Source organism: Oxyura jamaicensis, chromosome 4 (genome assembly GCF_011077185.1).
Source record: "Oxyura jamaicensis isolate SHBP4307 breed ruddy duck chromosome 4, BPBGC_Ojam_1.0, whole genome shotgun sequence".
Taxonomy (NCBI): Eukaryota; Metazoa; Chordata; class Aves; order Anseriformes; family Anatidae; genus Oxyura; species Oxyura jamaicensis.
Window position 1 is genome coordinate 64,652,484 of NC_048896.1, and position 26,163 is coordinate 64,678,646.

At 47.6% G+C, this 26,163-nt stretch overlaps 1 protein-coding gene across 4 annotated transcripts in view; it reads left to right on the forward strand.

Annotated features, from left to right (window-relative positions):
* ARHGAP24 (Rho GTPase activating protein 24) overlaps positions 1 to 26,163 on the forward strand; it is a 175,780-nt gene that overhangs the window by 78,400 nt on the left and 71,217 nt on the right. The window contains exon 1 of one of the 4 annotated variants that reach the window (XM_035323642.1): positions 16,338 to 16,457. The exons of 2 other annotated variants lie outside the window; for them this stretch is intronic. Coding sequence is in view for 1 of the 2 variants with exons in the window: in XM_035323639.1 (XP_035179530.1) it covers positions 17,231 to 17,237 (7 nt within the window). In the remaining variant the exon portion in view is untranslated. Of the gene's footprint in view, positions 1 to 16,337; positions 16,458 to 17,212; positions 17,238 to 26,163 lie in introns of those variants that run through there. One more of the 4 variants, XM_035323639.1, reaches the window with a different exon arrangement.

Here is a 26,163-nt window from a genome sequence, read left to right on the forward strand (position 1 = left end):
GCTCAGTATTGCCGAAGCCTTCGCTGAGATTGACGGGTTGCTTTTAGTAAGTTTTTAATGAAAATGCCAAGCTGGAAAGTCAAAATTAAATATTTCAGTAATGCATGTGTTTTAGAGTAATAATTAGAAAAGAATGATGTACTGCATTTCTTTGTAAGAGAGACAGAGCTTCTGTAAGTATTCTCATTGTGCCTGCTATCCTGGTTCCACTGGTGCTCTCAGCAGAGGGCAGGAATCGCGAACTGTTCGTGTCTCTGTCCTCTGCTGCGTTGGGACTGCCCCCAGAAACCCAAGAGGTACTGGTCTGGTTTTCCTGGATGAATAATGAGGAAAAATAGTGTCCATCTGTTGTTTGTGAAAGATTTGGATGGGGAAATGCTGATTTACGCACGGTCAAAGAATGGATCAACTTTGGCAAGGGACAGTGCGGAGCCGTGCACCCATGGGCTTGCAGCTGCCCGGGGAAGCTTTACACCCGGTTTGTTCTCACCAGAAGGCAGTTTGTTTTCCTTGGCTGTTGCAATCCTGTCCTCCTGCATACAGCAGCACATCCCCAGTTGCTGGGGGGCCCAGGAAGGTGTGCAGGTGTCCGTGCTTGTGCACAAACATGTGCAGGGTGTGGGACTCATGTGAGATGCTGGCTGGAAGCCAGCACTTGCTCTCTTCCAGAGCGCATGCCTCCAAGAGAGGTGATCGCAACCCTTGGTATAGTCCCTAAAAGCTGGGCATCGCTTCTGTCTTAAATGGGTCCTATTTTTATTCCCTATTCATCTCCTTTTTGCCTACTTGCAAGTCCGGCGTGCTGGTCCCGGAACCAGCACGAGCTCTTGCTCCATACTGAAGAAGCAGAAGCCAAGGCACTGCCAAGCTGTTGTCTGCCTGCGCCCTCGGTACGGGTGCTGCGAGCGGTGCTTGGTCGGGCTTCGTGGTGGCACTTCTGTGGGCATCCTGTCTTCATGTGTCTGCCCCAGATAAATTTCCCAAGCACCCCAAGTGAAATGTCTTCTCCGAGCAAAATCTGATGCAGAGTGAGCTTTGGCACTGGGCCTGTCGAGCCAGTAAAGTGTGAGCGAGTAAACGCAAATATTCATTAGTGGGCGACGTTTCCATTTTGTACTGAACAGGAGAAAAATAGGTCTTGGAGGGGACAGTGGTGTGCTGGAAGTATGCTGAGTAGTGGGCGAGCATTATTGCATGCCCTGTGATCTGTTTGGATGACTGCATGCCTTACAACACTCCTCCTTCTTCCTGCTGCTGCTGCCTCCCCTCTGGTCAGACCCTCATCTTCCTCTACACCTGCTCTTTCCTGGAGCCTGTTGCTTTACTCCCGTTTGTAGTTTGCATCCTACGCTTTCTTGTGTAGTGAAATGTATGCTAAAACATGTCTGGCTTGGGCACCCTTTAGTAGTTCTTCTTGTGAGCACTAAGCATAATTCCAAGTGCTGATATTGATGATTAGCAGATGTTTTCCCCACCCACAGATAGCTTTCCAATTCTCCCCCGAGGTGAACTCCACCTTTTGGGGGGCTGCCTCTGCACGGTGAAGTAACTTACTGTGGACAGCATCTAGGAATATATTTTTTGGTGATTTCTGCCAAGGCTGTGTAAGTGCTCTCCAAATTCTGGCTTCTGTCAGACTGACTTACTGTGGTTTGACACAGAAATTAGTTGAACATTTTTTCCATTAGCTTCTGGAGAACATGTACAAAGTCATCTCCATAGTATGCAGTCAACTTTTATGAAGAATTAAGGCTGGTTTATTTATTTATTTTTAGGAATGCATTTCTCATTTTAATGAGATGGAAAAATACCTTTGTGTAAGAAGAGCTTGTTCCCAGGGCCACAAGGACCTTTCCATTCATCCTTGGGCAACAGTGAAGATCAAATGAAAGTTACAAGCACCAAACGCGAGTGTTAGTGGTGCTGCAAACTGTATACATTTGCCTTTGGTTATTTGACTGCTGGGAAACACAGGTGAACCTGCCTTTTTACCTGAAATTCCACACAAGGAGCACATTTTTGTTGGAAGCAAAATCCCTTGACTACAAGAACCAGATGAAATGTTACAGCTTACTAATAGCACCAGCAGGACAGCGTGAGTTTTTATGACGAGGAATCCCAGGGAACAGCAAGTATTCAGTATTCAATATGTTCAGAAGAGGCATTTCCCTCGTGACCTGGAGTGCTTCTCGTTTTGGTCATGGTATTTTGGAAACTTCATCTGAGGTCGCAGAGGTTCCCGAGTACTGTCTGCTCGTGACGGACGAATTGTTCCAGGGTGCAACTGCCGCAGCCATCGCTCTGCGGGCCTGGGCTTGTGCCTTCCTGCAGGCACTCTGAGATGGAGGGAGTTCATATGGTACACTGTGCTCTGTCTGAATATGCATCTAAAAATCCCATTTTAATTAGGACGTGAGCATAAAAGGCTGCTCTGAAGCAGCATAATGCCTTGCAGATGTCCAGGAGGTGGAGCTGGTCATAGTTATGCTTACGGAGTCAGTCACGTTTCACTCCCAGGGCAAGAGGATCTTGCCAGATCAGGGAAAGAGGATGCTGCCAGCCCTGATGTGCGCAGGGAGCTGGGCGAGCGGGTGTTCCCGCTGGGCAATCTCTGTGCAGAACGACCTGCCTGCAGTGGTGTAGCTGCAAAGCACATCCTCCTGCACTTGTGATGGCAGTATGGATTGTGGGACTGAAAGAAAGTCACCAAAAAGCTGAGTATGTTTTGCACATACACGGGATAAACTTAGCATTTTCCTGAAAATGCTGGACACAGGCACCAGACCAGAGGCAGCAGCATGCTGTCTGATGTGGCATGTCTGTTTCTGTTCCCAGAGCTGTTTCTGCTCTTGATGTGTCATATATGAAGCCATGACTGCCCATACAAAACTGTCCCAAAAAAGGGGAAGTCATCCACTTAGGGACACATTTTTCCCATAAGCCCTCGACCTTTAATCCCAATAACTGTAAACAACCCTTGACCTGGGAAAATCTTTTCATTTTCTTGTTCTTCCCCTTCAAGTGTGGGAAGAGAAGTCCCACTCCTTAATCTTTGCACAAGCACGCATTAATCTAATTTCCTACCCATCATGACCTACTGATTTGAAAATTGCAGCTACACTTAATTTGATTTTTCCTTCCACGTTTCTGTGTGATGTTTTTGCTGTTACCCTTATTCGCCTTTTTGGTTCAGTGCTGGTTCGTTAACCCTGAGCTGCAAATACCAGCTGCAGGACGGGCCAACTGTTGTCATTTCAGCTCATCAGACGCCTGCACATCAGGAGAGGTTACTGCATGTACACGGGGGAGATCAGAGCTCTCCCCTTTTGGTCCTTCCACTTCTTGGGAGGCCTCAGCCGACTGCTGTTGGCTCCCTATGTTGGCGTGCTCAGCAGAGCAGAGCCACTGTAGCAGAATGCCTGTAGCAGCGCTTGCTGATGTTTTGGTCTAGTTCTCCATAATTCTAGCTCCAGGACTGATTCATCAGAGGAGTCACGGTGGTTTTCAGCAGCTGGATGAAAGTAGGCAGCCTGAGCAGCAGCAGCCATGTGGGTACGGCAGCATGGGCTGAAACCAGCCTGTGTGCTCTCTGCAGGGCTCCACGTTGCTCCCTGTGCCAGCTAATTTTTTTGTATTTTTTATTTTTTAAAAAAAGTTATCATCCTCTGTGCCCTGCTGCTGTACGTCCCCTGGCACGGTGCTTTGGAAGGCAGCAGAGGCGTACCAGCGCGTTAGCAGGCACCTCAAGTTCGCTGTGCTCTCAGACAGCAGATCTAATCTGAGCATCGCATCGGAGACGTGAGACAGCCAGCAGATCCACGCTTAGTCACACGTTTAGCTTTGATCTTCATTCACCTAATTGAAAAAATTAAGGTGGAATTAAATGGATGATGTGAGAAGAAAAGTGTTTTTTATTGCTGTGAGGAATGCTGTAAGCTGCGGTTAAGCTGTCGGGCGAAATGGCAGTAGGTGGGGTGAGCAGCAGCTGCTATTGGTTTTGCTTCAATCCATTAAGAGCTAATGTTCAGTTTTCCAGAGATGCTTAAGAGATGTTGTTACAAGAGATGCCCTATGAAAATCAGAAGTTTATGTTGCTTGAAATTTAAAAAATAAAATATATCTATGTATGTTTATGGGTGATGATGGGCAGTTGACATGCGTCTTTTTTTTTTTTTTAAAAAAAACCAACAAAACTCTGAACTCCAGAGTTGCACACCTCTCCAAAGAGGGGAAAAAAGCTGACTTCTTTTCTTCTCTATCTTCCATTGCTAAAGGCTCAGTCAGAAATGTTTGTTTTGAGCATAATCCTAGCAGGCTTTGGATTAGCACAATACCTTGAACTCCCCATCGCCGCAGAGCATAACATCTTTTCCCATGCCTATGTTTAATTGCTGCAAATCCAGCAGTTCCCACGGCTTGCTATGAATTCTTTCCAGTAAAATTGCTGAATCTCAGAATTAAAGCCATCAAAAATGGCATCTGTGAAAGCAATGAATCCTACGTCTTTATAAATCCTAAGTGATTTGAGGTTGCTTCCTTAACTGTTTTCCATCTTGTACCTTGCCTTGCGTGTTTTTTAATTTTTTTTGACTTTTTTTTTTTTTTTTTGTAGCAGTCTGCTCTCCCATCTGCAAGAAATAATCTTTTTCTGAAGAGTTTATTGTTTAGTTTATAAGGAGAGCATCAACACAAAGACAGACTGTTTTGTGCTTGCATTAGAACCATGCCTTTTTCTTCAAAGGTGAGCCTGAGTCAAACTATTTTCCACAGCTCATTTCAAAATGTGGACAAGTTTGCAGTTAGGAAATTCTCGTGACCGGTGAGCATAACCTAACTGTGCTGACCCCATGGTATGGGTGGGCACATTGCCTTCACTAAGCTGCATTGGCTGAATTTGTAAGTAAAGTAAGTAAATATAAGTAAAGTGAAGTTTTAAATAGCAAACTGGATATTAAAATGTATTAAAAGGAAATTTTGCCAAAAGTTTGATTTTAATAACACGATGACTGCTGATTTGGGTGATGATTTCTTCCTAGTTGCAAACAGAAATCTACACAGAAAGTTCAGCAGCACTGAGCTAACTCCATTGGACAGATCACAAAAAAAAATAAAAATTCAGTAGGTGTCTTGCATGTGTATGAAAAAGGAACAACTGGGGAAATCTGACCTGTACTCTTTGAGAGAAGAACAGCAGTGTAGGGATATGTTTGTTCTTCCTCTGAAGTGAAACAAGACATCCCGGGGAGGTTACTCTGTCCACTCTCGCTTTTCTTTTAAAGTAAGACCAATTTGTGCTTCCTAGAACTGCACTGGGAAATCTTTTTTTCCCAGTGGATGCAGAGGTTAAGAAAGTGATTGAATGAGGTGCCAATTAACAAAAAAATACACCCTTACTAATAGCAATTAGGTGAGTAATAAATGATTGTGCAGGGCTTTCATCTTCTAAGAAGTATTCAGTTGTGTTCAATAATCATATTTTCAAGTGAAGAAATAATTTACTGGCTGTCTTAGGGAGATGTAGGCATCTCAACACTACCTTCTATTTTTCTGCAGTAAGGTACTTGCTTTCCCTAAGAACCACGCACAGTTGAATTTGGTCACAAACTAGCTAGGAATTAAGTGATGGATAAGGAAGGAATAACTACTGGTGACATTTTGCTTGGATATTAGCCAGTCCCTACGTCGCTGGAGAACCTATTCCACATTGGTTTTCCTTCTGTTGGGCCATGGGGTATTAGCTTTCAGCAGAAAACATTGCCGTGCGTGTAGGGCCTCCAGGATGGCAGAGGAGCAAGCGGACAGCGGGTCGCTAGTCCTGCAGGGCTGCGTAGGTGTGTGCTTGGCTGCTGGCTCAGTAGGGGCAATGGGATGCTGCAAGGTGGGCATGAGAGGAGAAGGAAGTATGGTAATTTTACAAATGGTTTTTGCATGATCAAGGATGTTAAAAGATGCAGGAGATCCTCTCAGGTTTTTTTTTTTTTTTCCCTTCTTTCTGCACTTTTCCCAGTGCTGTAAAGCACAACTCTGACAACATGCACGTCAACTTACCACGAACCCAGGTTTTTCAGCTCCTTTGGCTCTTTTAATATTCGTGTGAAATCAAGTGAGCCACTTGCTGCCTAATTGCTTTAATTTGCATGCTGATCAACTCAAGTGATAGCAACTGAGCTTGAAAAGCACTCTGAGCCACTGGGATGGGAGGCAGGTAACATCTGTGTTAACACCACTTTCTCGATGCATAGTCAGTGTCTTGGGGCATCTCAAGGGCTTTTCCACAGAATCACAAAACCAAGAAAATTGTCTCACCCTGCCTGGCCCAGGCTGTCTGCCTCACAGCGCCTGGGCAGCTCCTTGCTGGGGACTGATCCTGCGGCACTCCCACGCGCCTGCAGCTCAGAGCAGCCGTCTGAGACAGAGCTGCTGGCTGTGGTGCTCTACACGCTGTAATCTTGGCAGGGTTATTTCCCTAGCTAGAAAAGGACGTGGCACCCCATTGGGATGTGGCGTTTTCTTGCACCAATTAAGACGAACTGCTCAATAAAGAGAATATAAGGTCACTTTTGCTTTGGACGGATGCGTCAGACCCTTAAACGTTGCTACCAACTAGTTGCCTTCGTGGTAAGGAGACAGCTTTTGTAATGTAACTGTTCTGGGGTACGTGGGGGACTCCTGCCTCCCTGCAGCCTTCGTTTTGCCCTGCGTGCTCTTGATGCCATTGCGGTGTGGACTGTGGCGTAGGCCTTCCTGTGACTGAGCCAAGGCAGTCTCCAACTTCTTTTCTTCTCCTGAATCACGACTGTGTTTTTTCATGGGAATCCTGAAAAGATAAGATGAAAGGCGATGTAGACAAAGGCCTATTTAAAAATAAGGCATGCTTTTCATCATCGAAGGTTTTTCTCCTGAAATCTTAGAAACGGCTGCCTGTAATCATGTGGTGTTTTCTCAAAGCAGACGACTTTCACCAACAAACTTGGCTTAGGCTGTCTTGTAGAGCAGCCAGAGGAGAGGTAATATTTACCAGATTTGACATGGGAGGTCAGCGGGAATGTAAATAGAGTAGTCCTTCAAAAGACAGCGAAGTCAGAGCAATCATCCCGCAGCTTTGACAAATTTACTAACATCTGTTCTGGTGCCATTTCTGCTGCACAGACCTGCCATTAACTGCGGAGAGGAGAGGGTTTTAATTAACCGAGCAGATTGACATGCAAAACTTTGATAAGATTGCGCCATCTGGGTGGGTTATATTTGCAATTCTCTGCACAACGTCCTGGATTGGGGTCTACTTGAGCAGTGCCCCAGTGAGTCTCAGGAAGACGCCCTGATGCTCGCACAGCCGCGTTGGTGAGGGCTTCGCATAGTCCCGAACAACAATGACACTGAGATTAATAAGCAGCAAAACAAAACCCACGTTGCTGATAGATGAATTCCCTGCTAGTAATGTGTCACTGGGTTCGTACAAATGCAGCAGCTCAGGAGATTGCTCTTAATTCAGATGGAAATTGATAAATAAAGTCTTGCTGTGTTGTAAATGCATAATGCGTGGAGTATATTCAGCTTATGCTTTAGTATTTGTCATCTCGTCAACTTGTAATAGATCAGAGCAGGGTGTTTAGTGTGGGGAGATGTGGCTGTAAATAGGAGGCTTTTATAGGTTCAGAGAAAATCTTTACGCACTTTAATTGTGTAGACAGGTTCAATTCCCAGGAAGGCCACGAGGGAAATAAATTGATAATTTTAATCCCAAATCCATTTGATTTAAGTTTTTGAAACGTGCTGAGCCAACTTTTTCACGCGGCAGTGTTTCTGCTGAAGCAGCAGGTGTGTTGCGTCTGGGGCGGTGCTCGAGCTGGGCTCCCCCTTGTACGGCGACAAAGTGCCTGGTGAACAGACAAAGCCTGTGGGGAGCTGGTGCTGCTATGCTGGGTCTGCTTACGGTTGTCTGAAATCCCAGGGAGCCCAGTCCGTCACCTTTCTCTGTAAAATCATGGCATACTTCATTCAAAATTGAATTAAAAGCTTCAAAAAAGTATGGGTTCTGAGCAAGCCTTTTAAGCTTGGGTAACTGCTTACCAGTTTGCCAGTGCTCTCATCTCTGAGTGAGATGGTTTTCTTTCTGCCTTAATACATGAGCTGATACTAAGAGCTGATACAACAGGCAGAATGCTCGCTGCCTGCTGCCTGTTCAGTTACAGGAAGGTGTGTCCAATGCTGCAGGAACCTGAAGGAAACTCTTGTCAGGAATTCAAGGAGCGTCTGAGAAGTCTGAGCGGCTCCATAGGAGACCATGGGTAACAATCTAGCAGTCTGGCTGGAGTGCAGGAAAGCAGCTTCAGTCTCTCTCTCACTTGATAATGGCCGTGGGTAAAACCAGTAACTTTTACTTTGCTTTTTGGGTGTCCAGTTTCTTCAGAGTCCAGGGGCGAGGAATTGGGTTGTCTTTTCCAGCTGGACCGCCTCTTGTCGAAGCGGCAGCAGCCTTGTTGCAGGCTGCCCTGGCAAATGCCCGCAGCTTGTGAGGCAGTTGCCTGGGGTGTTCAGTGCTCATGTACTGCAGGAATGCACGGAGCCCTTCCAGATTGTGCCATGGGAGGGTGTCGACTAATGCTGGTGTTTATCAATCCCGGTTATACCTAGCTATAGGTCATCGAAGCGCGTGGAAGGGCACCGGATTATTTGTAAGTGCTGTGGGGCTGGCTGGAATGCCACGCTCATGTATGCGTTTTGTATGGATGGGCATGGAAAAGAAAGCCATGTGAGCACCACCTGAAGTCGTGCATCGCCAGGTGTATCTATAAATCCAGGGGAGGGGGTAGAGAAGGATACATGAAATAAAAGGAAGCGCTTCTCAACGTGAGCGCACATCTGCAGTTTGGAAAATGTTGCATTTGTAGCAATAATGTGAAACTCTTGTGCTTTTGAAGTCCTTGTGCTCCAGCTAAAATTATTTAAGTGTTTTTGCAGGACGTAACTGACCCCATGCATCGTGCAGCGGTGTAGAGCTGTCTGAAGGCTGCCCCCCACTGGTTTGCAAGGCCTTGGTTACCTCCCTGTCGGGAAGTGGCACTGGCTGCTTCCGAATGTTCTTAACCTGTCATATGTCCTTGAGCCAAGATGTTGTGGGTGCTTGTCCCTGTGAGTTGTGTGTGTGTCCATGTATGCTTGTCTGTGTCAGGCAGGGAGAACAATGCTGCTTTGCATAATTAACGCAGAGCTGGCTTTGATTTTATCAAGTTCCTCCAAGTTCCTGTCATGCTTGTAACAGGCAGATTTACACAGGCCTTCAAGGTGCCTCAGCTTCTTGGCAGTCAGTAAGGATTGCTCGTTTCAGGGTGAAAGGGAGGCAGAATTGTGCTTTATCTCCTTGGAAAAATGTGCTCTTGAGGGTCACAGAGGAAGAGGTTATACAAACGGTTTAAGACCATGCTGAACTGGGACATCTATCATATTTGTTCGTGGGTGATGACAGAATAAAAAGTCAAGGTTCGTTCTCCTCAAGGAGGGAGCAAAGCAGCACCTTGCATCCCCATCCAGGTGCAAGAGGGTTGCACCTGGCCAACCTGCTGCACAGGTCAGCGAGGCACAGCACCCCTAAATACCACCGGGGCCTTACGGCTCTCCGCAAACCTCTCCTGTGTGCAAAATACATCCTTGGCTGCATGCTGGCAACAAGCCTGGATGCTTTCTGTCAGGGCTGTGCTCCGAACAGGTTTAAGTCTCCCCCTTTGGAGGACGCTCACAGCTTTTTCTCCCCAGGCAGGACCAACCGAAGAAGCAGGGGGCTGCTGAGTAGCTGCGAACTGGTGCGTAGCGAGCGCCCCGCTCCAGCAGCTGCAGAAATGGCCGCGCAGGTGGGAAGGAGGCTCTTGGAGGCTGTAAACTGGGGGCTTGTCTGGCGGGGTCACCTCTGTGCTGGGCAGGGCAGGTGGGCCTTTGCTACCTCAAGTCCAGCAGTGAAGGGGCAGCATTGGAGTGAGCAGAGGCTGGGGAATCCAGGCGTTACACTTCTGTTCTGGAGCTGCCCTTCTCTGGTCTCCTAGGTGTTTCGCAGCTGCCTCGGTACATTTGTTTTGCTATCTGTGGAAAGGAGAGAAAAATATTTATCTGCTTATTGTAGCCTAGAGGAATAATCTGTTTATGTTTATGCAACTCCTTTCTCAAAGATATTTTATTGGCATTAGCTACAGGAATGTCTGTTCTCTTCATCTGGTCCCCTGAAGACAGTAGTTAATACTCAGTTGACCCTTATTATTTTAGGACTTAGCTACAAAGTAAATGGAAAATGAGTGAGTATTTACTACTACTCTTCTGTGTTTACAAACTGTGCTTACAAACTAAACAAAAGCACTTTTGTATGTGAAGGTGAGATTTCTGCCTTCTTACCGTATTTTTCCGCTGGCCCTTTCTCAAAGTTGGATCCGTGCAAAGTACAGAAATTTAACTTTGCCTTCCAGCCTGCTTGGGCCCATGCTTCTGGAACACCCTTCTGGTGCTGGCTGGCAGGTTGCAGCTGGTGTCTGTCTGTGACCTGGGAAATGGTGGTGCACAGCCAGTCCTTGGCCCGTTGCTGCTGTGCTCTCCTGGAAGCCCTGGCATATAAAAAGCCATGTGTCACGCCACGCCATGGTGAGAAAGCAGCCGTGGCTGGCCTCCTGACAAGGCCCGGATACACAGCATAGGGCAGGTCTCCTCTGGGACTGGTGTTGTAATTCATCGCGACTACCAGGGTCCAGATGTGTAGTCTAACACAATGTTAATATTTTATACGTTAGCTGTAAGTCACAGTTTTCTTGAGGACCTTGAAAGGTCCTGCAGACAAAGCACTTTGGAGGAAGCATGTTTTCACCAGCTCAGCAGAACAGTGGTGATCGCCCTCCAAGTTGGGATTGCCCAACAGAAATGGTATTGTTGCAAGGTGCCTGTGGACTGGCAGGTAACACACGACCCACCCAGAAGTTTTAAGAGAGCAGACGCTCAGTATGCCTCTTCTCCTGTAACTTCTTCTGTCCAGAGCAAGATGCAATCCTCCTCCACGCGTGCCCTGTCCTTGCCTCTTGCACTGACCTGGCTGCCAGAGCTGCTTCCGATGGCAGTCCTGTTTCGGGATGCTCCCCCATCAGGAGCAGGACGCCCGTCCCAACTCACTGGAGCTGTGGCCTTCCAGACCTCCTAGTTTGAGAAGAAAGCTTCAACACACACAAAAATTAAAGACAAGTGAAGAAACAATGTGTTGTTTAAAGTACAACAGAATGACTTGTTTGTTTCAAGGTGATTTCAGTGTTTGCAACTCCTGATTCATAACTCGGGTTGCACTGTTGGGTCTTGTAGAGGAGCTGTGCTGCCCCATGGACACATCTCACTGGGCTGTTGGAGGAGAACTTGCTGGGAAGCAAACCTTGCAGGAAACAGCAACCTGTGCTTTTGCTGCTCCCTAACAGCAGAGAATTTGAGGAGTTATGCTTTCCATTCGAGAGAGCAAGATTAGTGCTTTTTCTGGCTCACCTAGAGGGTTGTTTTTCATGATTAATCCTCAAAACCACATTCTTCTTCAGAGCTTCTGCTTATTTTCTCATCTCCTCTCTGCATTTGAAACCTTGGTGTTGCTGTCACCAGTGTTTCACTGTTGTGTGGAAGGGGACTCAGGCAGAACAAGCAGTTGGGCTCTTCTCAGCTTATAATGGTCTATTTTGATTAATCACTTAATGTACCAATGTCCATACTCTATGTTAAACAAGGGACTCATGGCACACGTACGTAAAGCATCAAGCTGCTGCTTTTGAGAATATACTGGAGGATCCATCAGGTTTCCTGTCCTCTCCCTGGCTTCAAGCTAGTGTGACTGTGTAATACGTTTTGAATCCACATCTAAGCTTTCTGAATTCCCTATTTAATTAATAATTTTGTGTTTACTTTTTTTAAAAACCAAGTAAATAACAGCTGGTGTTTGCTTATGTCAGGAGGACAAATGCATTACACAAACACCATACTTTCTCAGCATCAAAACTGAAAATGAGTTAATGTCTGAAGGGCCGTTGGCGTACTAATATGTTTTTATAAACCTGTGCATTTCAAAGTAACAGATACAAGGGGAAGACAGAAAAGATGTCGTAACTGGTTTCAGCAGGAAAAAAAAATTCTTCCAGACCTGCTATAACATTTCTCATGCTTCCTGTTTCCCCTAGGAATAAGCTCTTTGAGAAGTAGCATATTCTGGCAATTCCTTCTTGTGACCTAGCTCCTGGAGAGAGTTTGTCTAAGCTGCAGGGCAGGAGGGCAGCCAAAAATGTAATTGGGCAAGTTAAACAGTTGTGCAGCTGAGAGCCCTTCATGTGGTACAGCTGACAGAAGCTTCCATGAGAAGATCTTGGTATGTCATAAGAGTTATTTGGGCATCCCTCTGGGTTGCAAATACAAAACTCCCAAACATGCACACCTGCAGAGGAAGACTCATTTCTTACGTATCAGCTGAATTGGATTTGGCCTGCGGTGCAGTTGGAAGGAAACGAAGGAATGAGCTTGGGAAGATTTATTCCTGTGTTACAATATGTAAAACCAGATGCTGCATCTGTATCTCACAGGAAATCATTTCTGTGCCCAATTCTCATTTTCTGTGATTGCAATCTCCTCTCCCTTTTGGTATGTCCCTTAGTTTGCTGTTCTAGTCCTGCCCGTGACTGACTTTTCGCCTACCCTCAGAATGCGTGTAGCCCAGTTGCATCCCGTGGAATAATCAGAAAACCAGTTTGGTTTCTCATAGGAACTTCTTGTAATGCCTGTCATCCCAGTGCATTTCTTTTAGTAACTTTAAGGGCCGAGTTGCCAGCTTTACTTCCAATAGAGATTACACTTCACTGGCAATGAGAGACTTGCGGATCATGTAGAGGGCAGATCCCAATCAGGACGTCCCCACGTTGTCTAGGAGCTTTGAACAGAGGACCCAACGTGTTCTTGTCACATGAAATTCACAAAGAAGTTGGGGAGTGCTCTGTATTTTTAGGATTCCTCCTCAGCATTCTTCTATGAATACCCACATGGCTTAGCTGTCCTCCTTCATACTTCCTTCTTTGATGTGTTTGTGCTCATATTATTAAACGTATGACATAAAGCACAAGGGATCCACTGGACAGCCAAATTTACAGTAGTGTAGGATCCTTATGATTCGCGTCTCTGGGTGTTGCTGTCTTTACACATGGGTGTAGCCCTGCTGGCACCTCTGAGCACATTCCTGCCTTAAATCCCACTGAAACATGCACAATGAAAAAATTGCTTTCTGAGGTCACATGAAGCTTTACAAATAATCCCTGAGTGCTCAGTTATGGTCTCTGCAGTAATAAGGAAGGATCTGTTCATAGGGATGCTGGAAACTTGAAGCAAATGCTTTAAGTAGCAGACCCTGGACCTAAGAGGCAGAGCAGAAGTGACTAACCAGTTGGTGTGATCAGGTAATAGTGTGGAACTGTGTTCTGTGTTGTGCTCTGCACCTTTCATGGGTGATTAATCTTCATTTTTTGGTGCTGTTATCCTCCCGAAGTCATGCCCCCAGGACATGTAAAATAAAAGACAAGGACTGGCCAAGGGGCAGCAGGGCTTCACAGAGCTGCTCCTGCTTTACGACGAGTGAAGAGCATATGTGAAATAGGCAGCTGTGCGGAGAGGCTGGTGGCAGAGCACCCCGTGCTCTTCAGAGGCCCCTTTTTAAGTGAAGATGCTCCTTCACGTGTGCCCAGCTCTTGCCCTTTGCAGTAGCCTCGGCTAGGCCATTCATATGCAAAGCGTGGCCCTCCAGTGTGTTACAGAATAACAGCAGAGGTGAGTGTTGGAAACACGCCCTGGTTTGCCTCCAGGTCTGTGGTGGGCAGTATATCCGAGTGAAGAAAAACTCACGGTCTGTAACAACTCGCTGCTTCGGTCCCAGTTAAGAAAACAGCAGTGCCTTCCCAGGCAGTGGGTGGTGTTCTGCCGGCGTGCTTTTGGCCCCAGCACATCTCCCTCCCAGTCCCACCCCAGCACCAAGGGGGTGGCAGCGCTCTGGGGGCTTTAGGTGGATGTTCAGGAGGAATCGTCCCTGGAGGGTTTCAGCAGCAGCACTTCCAGTGGCAGATCGCTCATCCTCGCTGTGGTGCGGTTCAGCCGTCTGCAGGGCAGCAGTGGTAGCGATCCTGTTGCCAGTTCAGTGCTGAACTTCTCCAAATCTTGGCAAACCCGGTCCTGTGTTTCCACTCTTTCCCTACGCAGCGTGAGCCAACGTCTGGGTGCTCAGGCAGAGGCTGCCTGCCGGATGCTCGTGTCACTCTGCCCGCGATGTCCTCCCGCCGGAGCAGCTGCAGAAAGCTGCCTGCTGGTCTGTAAGGCTCGCAGCTCTCCCGTTACCCCGGGCTCGGTGTGGCTGCAAGGGGCTGCGGCCCGGGGCCACGTCCATCCGGATGGAGCGGTCCCCCCGGCAGGGGTGTAGCATCGGGGGATGACGTACTGGGAGGGGAATGTTCCCCCCCCCGGTGGCTCGACTGGGTGCAGCTGGGCCTCAAGTGTGTTTGAAAGTATTTTCTCATTAGGGTCAACTTATGGGAAGTAGCAGATGGCAGAGTGAGGCTGAATTAGTGAGAGACGTGTGCTCTGTTAATGCTCTTTCTCTGTATAAACAATAGCTGGAGAGTGAAGCAGGAATGAAGACGCTGTTGTGTTTGTGGCTGCCTCTGCTGCTAAGTAGATGCAGAGGTCTACAGCATGTTTTGTCAGCAATGAAAGAGAGTAGGAGGAATTTGCCAGTCCTCCCACAAGGGAGGAAATAGTGCAGTTCTCCTCTCCTTGCAACAAAAATAAAAGTGCTCAAAAGCAAGCGAGGGAAAGAAAAACGCAGAGACAATTCTACTTTAACAGCCAAACAGACCCTATCCTGTTGATCTCTTATGTTTCAGCTTCTTCATATGAAAATCGATCAAACTAAGAATATTACAAACAGCGTTTCTCCCCTGGTATTCCCAGAAACTCTCCAACTTCCTAGTGCTTGAATCCGTCCTACAATACGGGTTTGAAATACGTGCATCTTTCTCTCACAGCTGTGTGCGTGTATGTACGTAAATGTAAACATGCAAGTACAGCTCCGGACAGCTGCTCATGGAAAGCTTCCCTGCCAGTGGCAGCTTCTTTATGGAAGTGAAGAAATAATTTTTCCGGCAGATTTATGGTGACTGAGGAAGTCTCAGAGGGAAGATACAGACGTCACCTTCCCAGCGGTGTACGTTATGATAGAGAAGGGAATCCTTGATGCTTTTAGAGTAACGTCGGCTGGGCAGTGATCAGCCCCAACTCTCAGCGTGGTTCAGCCATCCCCGCGTGCTGCCAGGAGAACTCTGGTGTCTGCCTCACGACCGAAGCAACCACCAGGAGATGGATTTTAGCTTTACCAGCCTTTAATAATGCCGCAGACAATTGTTGCCAGCAGCTGCCTGCATCTTCTCACTTCTCAGCTTATTTGCTGCATCTGCCTGTGTGCAGCAGTGTAGAAGTGTGCAGGTCTGGTGTACGCCGATGGGGACTTTTGCATCTAAATATGCTCCTGGGATCCCAGCTTGGACGTTGGCAGCAGCACTGGTGTTGGTGTCTCAAATGATATTTTTGCAGCCTTTGTCTTCAGTGATGGTTCTCAAGCCACAGCAAGGAGAATCTTGGCAAAATAATTGCCCCGGATTTCTGTCCCGCACTTTGCAACCTGGGCTGTACGCTTCCACGTGCGGTGTCCCTGCGGGTCGCTTTCTGTTCTCTCCCACAGACCTTACCGACAGCCCTGTGGGACAGACCTTCTGGTACCGCCCTCCTGGTGTGTTAGCTGGTACCAGATCCCACTCCCCGGCCGGCGTTAACTCTGTGGTGGAAGCAAGTGTTAAGACTATTAGAAAAACAAACACGAAGCTGTAAAACCCAACAATGTGAAACATTGTTTTTCAGCAGGGCAGACAGATCCCTGAACAACTTGGAGACTACTTACTAAGGAGATATACTTCCTCCAGGGATCTTTATCATAAAAGCAGCTTAAGTGACTCACTCTTTCCCTGAGGACATTCTTAAAACGACTCCACTCATTTTGTCTCTGAGTGGTCAGAAAGAAGGATTTATTTTTTGCTGTCCTTCAAAAAAAAAAAGGGGGGGGGGGGGGGGGAACTCTGTTTAAAAAAGTCAGCAGCCATATTTCCAGGAAAATCTGGGCAGTATTTAACACTAAAGGTCTGCATGCAACTCCCTAACGCATGGGCTGACTGGCACTATGTTCACTCAGGCAAGTGCTTCAGCGAAAAATTCAGCACTATTTTTAGTTCTCTTACAACAAACCACTTGATTGTAAGGCCCGGGGAGCTGTGACATTGTGATTGCAAGGGGCTTGCTGGAGCCGACAGGAGACGCGGCAGCCTGTTAGCTGCGCCGAGGGGACCCAGCCGATGTGGAGAAGCCCTCGTCGAGAGCAGGTAAAATCCTGTAACCCTTGGTGTGCCCGTGAAGTGGGTCCGCTGGTCAGAGACAGGGCATGAAAGCGTTAGCTGGCTGGCTCTATCTGCTCTTGCCTTTAAAGATTTCATTCCGTAAATTCCTGTCCTGACCGTCAGCTTTTAAATCCTCTCCACTTTTTTTTCCTAGCCTTTTCTGGGGTTTTACAGTACCCTGGGTGAGTTAGCAAATGGCAGTAGCGAAAAAGAAGTTTCCGAAGTGAAGGCATTCAGCTTTAAAAAAAAAAAACACAAACCAAAACAAACCAAAACACAGCCGTTGCAGTGTCGGGGTGAGTAGCCTGTAACCAAGTACTACAACCCCTTTCTCTCCTCTAACTTTATTGACTCGCCGAAGAAAATACCCTGCCTCTTGGACCGGCCGCGCGGCTGAGGGGCTTGATCGGACCAGCCCGTGGGGGGCTCCTGGCAGACCGTGAGTGCGTGCCCGTGTGCGCGGTGCCTGGCGCGGGTCGGCTCTCCCTGGTGCCGCGGCCTCTCTCCGGCGGCAGTCCCGACCTCCCTTTGTCCCCGTGGTGGTTGGCGCGGCTCAGTCCCACGCCAAGGAGGCTGGTCCCGCGAGGTCCGTGCCCGCAGCCCCAGGGGCGAGGTGGTTGCCATTCCCAGGCGATGGAGTCACGGCAGGGACGGCCGCCAGCCAGCCGATAGCGGCAGGGCTGGCGGCAGCCCCGGGGCGCCGGCTGTCGCGCCCGCGGTGCCCCTGCCCTCGCCGACTCCGCTGCCAGCGTGCGCTCATGCCAGGTGAGATCTCTGGGCGTCAGGTTGATCTCCCGGAGGGTTGGTGGTCCGTGGTGTGCCGTGGCCCTGTTGTGATACTGCCAAGGAGATGAGCTCCTGGGTTTCGGCAGCATCCTGCCCGCTGCCTCCTCGGTTCATGCAGCTGATGCTGTGTAACAGCTGCTTAAAGCCTGCTTCGTTTGGAGAGAGGGCTTCGGGCTGGTGGTTGCACGGGAGCTCCTGGCTTTCGCAGGGCACGGGAACAGCATCTGGGGCTAGGGAAGGAAACTTTCACACGCGTGATATAGCTGGAGTAGTTGTCTATGCTTTGCTGCTTTGTGTTTTCAGCCTTTTGTTTCAACTTGGTTGTGCAGTGTTTGCCAAGTACTTGCTTTGGTCAGTCTCAGACTTCAGGGTGAGCCTTCAAGTTTAGCTGCTTTTTGAAATACCTGTGGGTACGGTACCCTCTATGACAATATTATCTTAAAAGAGCTCTTTTTTGATGTGTTGTTGGAACATGCGAGGAAGGGGCACAGCTGAATTCCCACGAAGTCTGTGTTTAACAACCCTGTCTGACCATCAGCTGGCCGAGCTGCTGCCACCTCCTCCATGTACTGGGCACGTGTGCTACCGAAACGGGCTGTCCCGGCCAGGGCCCCGCACCGTTCTCGGAGCTGCTGTGGTCACCGCCTCTGCCCCAGCTCTGCTGGAGGGGCATTTGAAGAGAGGCGAAGGGGCAGCTCCACGGCCAAGCTTTCTGCGTGTTCCTGTTAGATGCGTGTGTTCGGGTGTGTATGGTGCGGATGGCACAAACAGGGTATTGCTGAGACGTGTTGGCCTTGAGCTTGTATGGACTGAGTCAAGACGATTGGCTGTGATCGGTCATGCTCATGTGAGTTGAGATTTTTAATGCTGTTTTAGGGCTTAAAAAAATCAAATATCAGAATTAAAGTCTGGTGATTTGTGCTCATCGATGCTGGCAAACTAGATTTACCTCCTCCAGAAATAGTGTCTGACTCTGATGGCGGAGTTGCCAGTCACAACACTGATTACTAAATGAAGGCAATCGGAAAGAAGAGTCAGTTACTCCATGATCTGAACTGAACAAACCAAGTTCCCATACTCTAGAACTTATTATACGCTCTGAATAATTAAGATTATAATTAGTTGGGTTAATTCTGGAAAAAGTAGATGAGATTTCACAAGAATTTCAATGACAACTGTTTAGTGCTGTCGCAAATAGCACATCTCTGGGAGATGCTGTATGTCTCGGTGTAGATCAAAGCTGTGTGTCTGCTCGTGGAGACCAAATGCACAAACGTTAGCAACTGCTGTAAAGGAGGACTGGAAGTGTCTCAGTCAGCACCGTGTGCTGGTCTGCCTCCTCCTGCTATCCCGAGTGTTTTGTGGGCTGATACCAAGCAAACCGCTTGGACGGGGAGCCCTAAGCAAGCACCAGCACTTGCTGTTCTCTCCCTGGGATCTTCTGTAGATCCCTGTCTGGAGAGTTTTTTATATTTAAGCTTTACCAATTTCTTTGTGTATACCTTTCTCCTGTGTCTCCTCGCTTTGTGTTTACCCAGATTGTAAGTAGTTTCTTCTTCTAGTCTTAGCTGAAGTGAGCAGATCAACATCTCGACCATCAGTTTAGGCGCGTGAAGTGCTAGCTTATGACCCAGCTTTGTATTAGAAAGCAGCAGCCTCTACCAGGGAGGAAATGGGACCTGCAGATTTTATGGCCCAAAACCCAAGTCAGGGTGAAGAGCAACTCCCTCAGCCGTCACTGCTGTGGCCACTCCTTCATCTTGGAAGATGCCTGGGCAGGAGGCATCGCGCCGCCTTCCAGGAGGATGATGCCTTGTGCACCACACAGGGCAGGGACAGATGCACGTGGGCTGGAGTCCCACGCGTTGTTCCTCTGTTCCTGTCTGTGAGCAGTGGGACTAATCGAGTCCTTTGGCAGAAGATATTCAAGTTAGGGTCTTAATACTTAGCAAGAACTCAAACCTGTTTGTGTCTAGTCATGTCTTCAAGTTGGTTGCTTGTTAGTAGCTCTGTGCTTGCAGCCTTGCTTGGCCAGAGAAGCTCTGTGTTCCTTTCCAGGGGGTTTGCTGTGCTTGTGGTATCGCAGCCCTCAACAGGAGCATCTGATACCTCTAAAGAGATCTTGCTCCTGCCCTGTTTTGAGCCTTTAAGTTCTATTTTCCACAGTTGACACAGCCTGGATAGTGTTACTGCATGGGAAATGTCTATGGCTCTGTGGAAAGGGGAAACTGCAGGAGCAGATATCACCATTTCTGCTGGAGAATCTTTGCTGTAGCTCTTCTGCTGCTAGCTAAAGAGCGTAGCAGCATGCTGTTAGCACAGGGCAGCACGTAGCCTTTCAACTGGAGTGCTTCACAGAGCAGCTGAACAGACAGAGGGAGTTATCTGAGAAGTTCTGATGTGCAAAGGGCAGAAAAGGCCAAATAATGAAACAGTTCAGAGAGCTGCACAGCAAAGGAGAGGAGCTGAAGCCATCAACAAAGCTATCGATGGTGGCAAAGGTGAAAGCCTGGAGCGTGCCAGTCACAAATTTCATATGACAGGTGAAGGCAAGCCAGCTCTGCGGTTCAAAACCAGGGGTAGTGGGGGTGTGCTGGCTGCTGCGTGCCAGAATCAGCCTGACACAGAGGATGGTCTGTGTGGCTGGATCATCTGATCCCAATATTCTGGTACCCTCTGTGCTGGGAAGACACACGGTCCTTAAAGCAAAAAACTCCACTACCGCAGAAAAACTATACCTGTTCTTAGCTGCCTTACTCGAAGACAACCCAAAACATCAGCTGTCAAGGCTTTTTTTGGTAGTGTGGATCTCACCGCGTGCGAGCTGAGAGGAAGGTAGTTGCAATGCTCCCAGGAAGTGTTACAAAGTGAGTGTGTGTTTGCAGAGTATCTGGGTATAAAATCCCTTCCTCCTCTTCCCCTGCAGCCCTAGGCCTCTTAATGGGGTCGGTGGGTGAGACGCCGTGCTGCCGGTCCCCTGTCGTGCACTGGGTTCAGCCAGAGGTGGTAGCACAGGGTGTGTTGGAGCACCCCACTTCTGGAGCTGCTTTTTGATATCGCAGAGCTGCCTGCTCTGTTGAGGGGCTGCTGCTGCCTCCTGCTCTCTCTTCCTAAAACTGGGTGATGCTCATACCTTAATGTCCGTGCATCCTCACAGAACGAACAGAAATCTTGGTTCAAGGAGAAGCAATTTCCTCCAGTCTTTATTGTACAATCTGGGATGAAAAAGAGATGCATTGCACGTCACTAGTGCAGCCTGTACCTTCTGTGGGCTATAAATGCAAGCAATACAGCTCAAAAGCAAATTGTGAAGTCCAGACTGCGTTGAGGCATTTAATCATCAGTTCAAAGAAATAATGGCTTCCGAGCCATTCCTGGAGATGAGCAGTTATCACATTGTCTTTTTTCACGTACTGTAATTGCAGAGCTGTAAATCAGTTACAGACTTCAGTTTAAAACTGCTTTCTTTTTTTTTTTTTTCCCTGAACTTCATTAGCTAATTATAACTTGAAGTAGTCTATTAATTAAACTTCATTTTGTAATGAATCCAGCTCATCCTTCTTAAGCCAAGTCTGATACAAAACCAAACTCGTTCTAATCCTTAAATGAAGCCATTGACTTTTCTGTCTGTGAATGTCAGTCAGATGGTGCAGATGACTGCAGTGCTTAGCCTGACTGTTACCCACAGGCCCTGCAGCTCCCTGTTCTTCCAAGACAGAGTTTACCAACTTACGAAGTGCTGCAACACAGCACATGTAACCAGGCGAGTTCCCACTGCCCGTTCCTGCTGCCAGAGGAGCAGTTGCAGATTTTTTGATGCTGATTTTTCAAGAACACACCTGCTCTTGGGAGCAGACCTTGTGAGAAATGCGTTGTTGATCTTAAGCATGAAAATAAGCGTCAGGTTTTCACCAGCACCAGGAACATGGGGTTGTTCAGGCTGGGACAAGAGCCGCTCTACGTGAGGCTCCTGATAACCTGCCCCTTCTCCAGGTGCAGGTAGATCTTGATGAAAAGCTGAGCCCAGCAGTGAATGGCATTCATGAAAAGATGGACGTGATTTTTTTTGTCAATTAAAAAGGGATGCATTTGTCAGGCTGAATATTTTAGACTTTAAAAAGGAATAAAAGGCAGCTAGAAGCAGAAGAGAATGCCTTTTAAAAACAGTTGTCATATGCTTGGGGAGAGCACAGATGATACTCATCCATGTTAGTGCTTAGGACAGTTGGCTGAGAGCACATGGAAGAGCTAACGACATCCAGCAGTCGTTTCAGTTTCCTTGTTTGCATTCTGCTTCAGGCTTTGCTTAGTTCACTTTATTCCACCCAGGGGACACTGGCGCTGCAAATGAGCTGGACTTTTAATGAGCAAATACCAACTTCCTGATATGAAGTGGCCAAAAGCTAAAAATGTTCCCTGTAACAGTGAAAAGCTGCCATGCTTGTCTGTGGATTATGAACACCCACCTCTTGGGGAGCTGGTTGCTGGTGTTGTGTTACCAGTGGCAAGAGATGTGTGTTCAGGTGCCGCGTGTTCATGTCCTCCCATCACCTGACATTGAAATCTTTGCTTACTGTAAAAGAAAAGGTGGCTTAGTGGCTTCATAATTTTGCACTCCTAACATGAAAACTAATGGAAAGATAGAATGAAGGTGTAAAACTAACACCAGAATAACTTGCATTTTGAGAGAGATGGCCATGCAATCAGAGCCTGCAGATCAAAGATGAGATAGAAAAATCCCTCCTTATTAAAAGAGGTACGTGCAGTATATTTGTTCAGGCGCTCAGAATTAGAAGAGCTGCGGCTGCTTTGAATGTGAAATGTGTCCTCAGGAAATAATTTTTGCATTCAAGCTTTAAGGAGTCTTGGAAGTAAAAGTCATTCTCGTGGAATTGGATTAGGCCTTGATTTTTATATTTTCCTGTTGTGCATCATCTTTTCTTTCTAAGATCCACAGACAGGTTTTGTATCCTGGTTGCTACTGGCAGAAACCTGTAAATCTGATTTTTGGACATTAGCTGGTGAAACAGAAATGCTGCAGGTGGGAAGTTGTGCAGTCAATAGAAGTAGTCACACAAGGTCGATCGACCAGTTTTAGGCCAACTCTGTGTTTTTTCAGAAAGATTGTGGTGATGAGTTAGTGCCTGCAGCCTTAGTGCTCAGGGTCACAATGTCATCTGCAGCCAGTGTGAGCGCTCTCCTTCTGCAGAAGTTAAGTATTGCATTTTACGTGTCTAACGTGTCTGCTCCGGTGAGCGCTGCTGGCACCAATCCATCTTGAAGGAGAACCTGGAAGCATCCTGAGGGGAACGGGTGAACTCGGCTTTATCTTCGCCTTTTTTCTGCATCTCTAAGAGATGCGGTGATAGACCAGGCAGGACACAGCTCTCTTGGCCTCTCCCCAAGGTTACCCTGATGTACGGCAGTCACTGCTGTGTAATTATTACACCAAGGATTGTACCGTATTTGCACCGATCCGTGACTAGCTGGTGAGGCGGGCAGCCGGCGAGATTTTAAGCCACTGCATGGTACCTTGCTTTGTAGCAGCTTGCTGTGCCCCTGCCCTCATGCACTCCTTGTTCTGTCCTGGTGTGCCTCGTTTGCTGCCCTCGCGGCTCAGGGTGTCCCGTCCTCAGTGCTCTAAGAACACATTCGCCGCAGGCCTTCAGGCTTTGTAGTAATGAAAGGGGCTGATTCCTTTTTTAATACAACAAAATTAGGCTTTTGCCTATGTAGCAGTGAGGGGCATTTTTACTTGGGCTTGCATGGGCCCTCTCTGCGTCTTTTTACAGCTCTTAAAGCAGTTGGGACATTTATAGGCAGCAATTTGTGTCGGGTGTCTCTGATTTGCAAATTTCCTTTAAATGTATTCCTTCCAATTCACCAACTAGCGCGTGAGCTCACACACATTGTAAAATCGCAGTCAAGCTACAGCGAGAAAGCAAGTTGTAGTCATTTATATGACAACTTCTTTGTTTAAATATCCATGAGACCTTCACTGGACACACTTCACTTCAGATACGACCTTTGTGTCTCTGCTGGGTCATTTTCTGGGTTTATTACGCACTTGGCATTCCTGTAAAGCCCTTCGCTGGGTGATCTTAAAGTCTTCAGAAGCTTTAATTAACTGAAGCAGTGTGTCTTCCCTGTGAGGCCAGTAAATATTCTTAACTGCTCTTTTGCAGAATGAGAAAAATGTGGTAGAGACATTTTAAAGGAGTTCATCAGTGCTGCGCAAAAAGCTACTGAAGAGACGCAAGCAGAAACCCTGATCCCGAACCCCTCTTTATGTGCAACATTTTGCTTTATTCCATAAGCAGGCGAGGGAAGGATATAACGCAGCTGAGTGAGGCAAGATATGGGTCATGGCTCCTTTGTCAGGAAACTTTCTGCTTTGTGACCTGTGAGTTGCTAAAAGCGACAGAAGTGTATGGATGAGGAAGTCTTTTCAAAACTGGGTAAAAAAGAAAGAAACCCTGAAAGACTCATTCTGTTCTAAAGGGCTATTTTTACGAAGCTAAGGCAAAGAAGTATACCCTGGGGGGTGCACAGAGTTTCTGTGTGTCTGTCTCTGGACAGCTGAAGTCTGAATGTAGTTCTTGGGCTGTTGTGCGCTGCGTGTGGTGAAAATCAGGGCCCAGACAGAGCAGACCATGCTGAAGGCACAGCATCGCTGCTGCACGGCATGCTGCTGCGCAGGGAAGGGACGGATCCTGCTTTGAGGCTGCTGGTGTAAAGCCTGGTAACTTGAGCTTCTGTGGAGGGGGCAGCACGTCCTGGTGAGACAGCTGTCATTCCTGTACTGATGGTGGGATGCTGCTGACTCCGGCCTGAGCACAAGGGAAAAAAGTCCAACTGTGTTGTTGTGAACTGCTTTACCAGAAAAGTGGCATTTATTGGTAACACAGTGTGACACCCAGTTTTAAGGACCACCGAGAAACAAGGGCTGAAGCGGCAGTGTGAAAATCAGTTGGCTGTGCCTTCCTGGTGCTCCATCCCATGCGGAAACCCTCTTCCACCCTTTGGTACCTGGTTCACCTCAGCTGGCGGCAGGCTGGCTCTCAGGACAAGGCTGTCCGAGTTGTCCAGAAGCAGGGAGCAGTCTGGAGTAAGGAAGGCAAAGCCTTCGTTTACTTGAGTCCTTGGCAGTTGTTCCATTTTCTTTACCAAGCACAGGATAGATAAGCAGGCGTAATAGTGAGGGCAGTCACGCAACAACAAAATGGGTGAATGAGAATCAGTGGGTTAACTCTAGCTCATTTGATTGCTTTGATGTTTGTAGCTCATGTTTTCTTCTTCTGATCTTCCTGGAAAATAAAACTTTATTATTATTATTATTTATTTTATTTTCCCCCAGCGGGTCAGTAGAAGGAAAGCCTGGACACAATTGTTTTTCCTTTTACTCATCTGGCAGCAGGTGAGTAATAAAAATACACCTGTCTTTGGAGAGCAGCGCTGCTCAGCTCCAGCGAGCTGTTACCTGTTCCCCAACTCCCCAGAGAAAGCTTCAAGCAAGGAAGGCTGCAGAAATGGCAACAGGTTCCTGTGGCCTCTAACTCTGCTGCCAGAGGATAGTTGTGCAGTTTTGAAACAGCAGTTATTGTTATTAAATTGCTTTGAATTCCTGCCTTGAGACTTTAGCGGGGGCGTTCTAACATGCAGTTGGCTGACGCAGAGCGTCTGTGATAGATCATGATGGGATGGGATAAGACAATACAGACAAGAGCAGGTGATCACAGTATTCATTTAAAAACAGACAAAAATGGCACCAAAGTGAAGAGGGAGAGCCCCACAGTCTGGCATGTGAACACCGGGAACCAAGTGGGGAACTTGAGGGCGGGCACCATGTTACCTAAGGCTTGCGAAGATGCTGCTGGGTGAAGCCTTCAGCCTCTCCATCTGCAGGCACCAGGACAGGATGTGTGTTCGGCAGGTATTGTTCTCCACAACAAACTGGAGTTGTGACTTTGCAGTGGGGACTGTTTGCCTCATCTCCTGTGGTTACTGCTGCCGGAACTGGAATGGGAGAGTGATGTGGTCGTTTAAATTACATTTAAATTGTAATTTATTTTTAGCAAAGGAAATGCCTGGGTATTTTTCAGCAGAGGAAGCATTTTTTCCAGGTATTGATTATTTTGAAAATATTAGAGTTTGAGATGACCCCAGTCCTGACAGCACTCAGTTACTAACATTGGCAGATGAATTCTGTGTTACAAGCTCTCCACCTTTCAAAAGCTTGCTTTCTTCAGGAGGAAAGAGAACACCACCAACCCTTCTGTTTCTTACCCCTTTTTCCTGTTGTCTGCCTGTGCTGTGTCTGCTGTGTTGCAGATGGAACCAGCGATCCTCCCGCACCTTACTCTGAACCAGGGTAAGTCCATTTCTGTCAACAGGCAGGCAAGGCTTCTGGAGGACAGAGTGGACCTGACCTTTAATTTTGGCAGCCTGTCTTCAGAGCGGGTGGTAGGATTCCCAGTGGTGGAGCACCTGCGCAGGGAAGTGTGTAAGCCTTTGCCTGCTCAGTTTTTGTCTAATTAACGTGACCAAAGTCACTGTGCAGCCGCAGTCTACACCAGGAAGCACTCACTGGCCCTAAGCAGGCGAGCTGCAGTACTGCATAGCTGATCACTCGCTGGAGCTGGAAGGCAAAACGCTGAGATGTCACTGCTGAAAACTGTCTTTGGTGCTCTGTTAGCTCCTAGCTTGTTGAGATCAGAATTGTCAGGGGCTCACTGCCTGGGTACATACCTCGTAATAGCAGCTTAAAGGGTAAAAGCGTAGCGTCAGTCTAGAAAATGCAGTAAAGATCAACTTGCTTGCGGTAGGTACCTGAGCATTATTAGTACAGAGATACCAGCATCACTAAAGCAGATGACAAGCATGTCATTTTCCTGTAGTTGGTAGG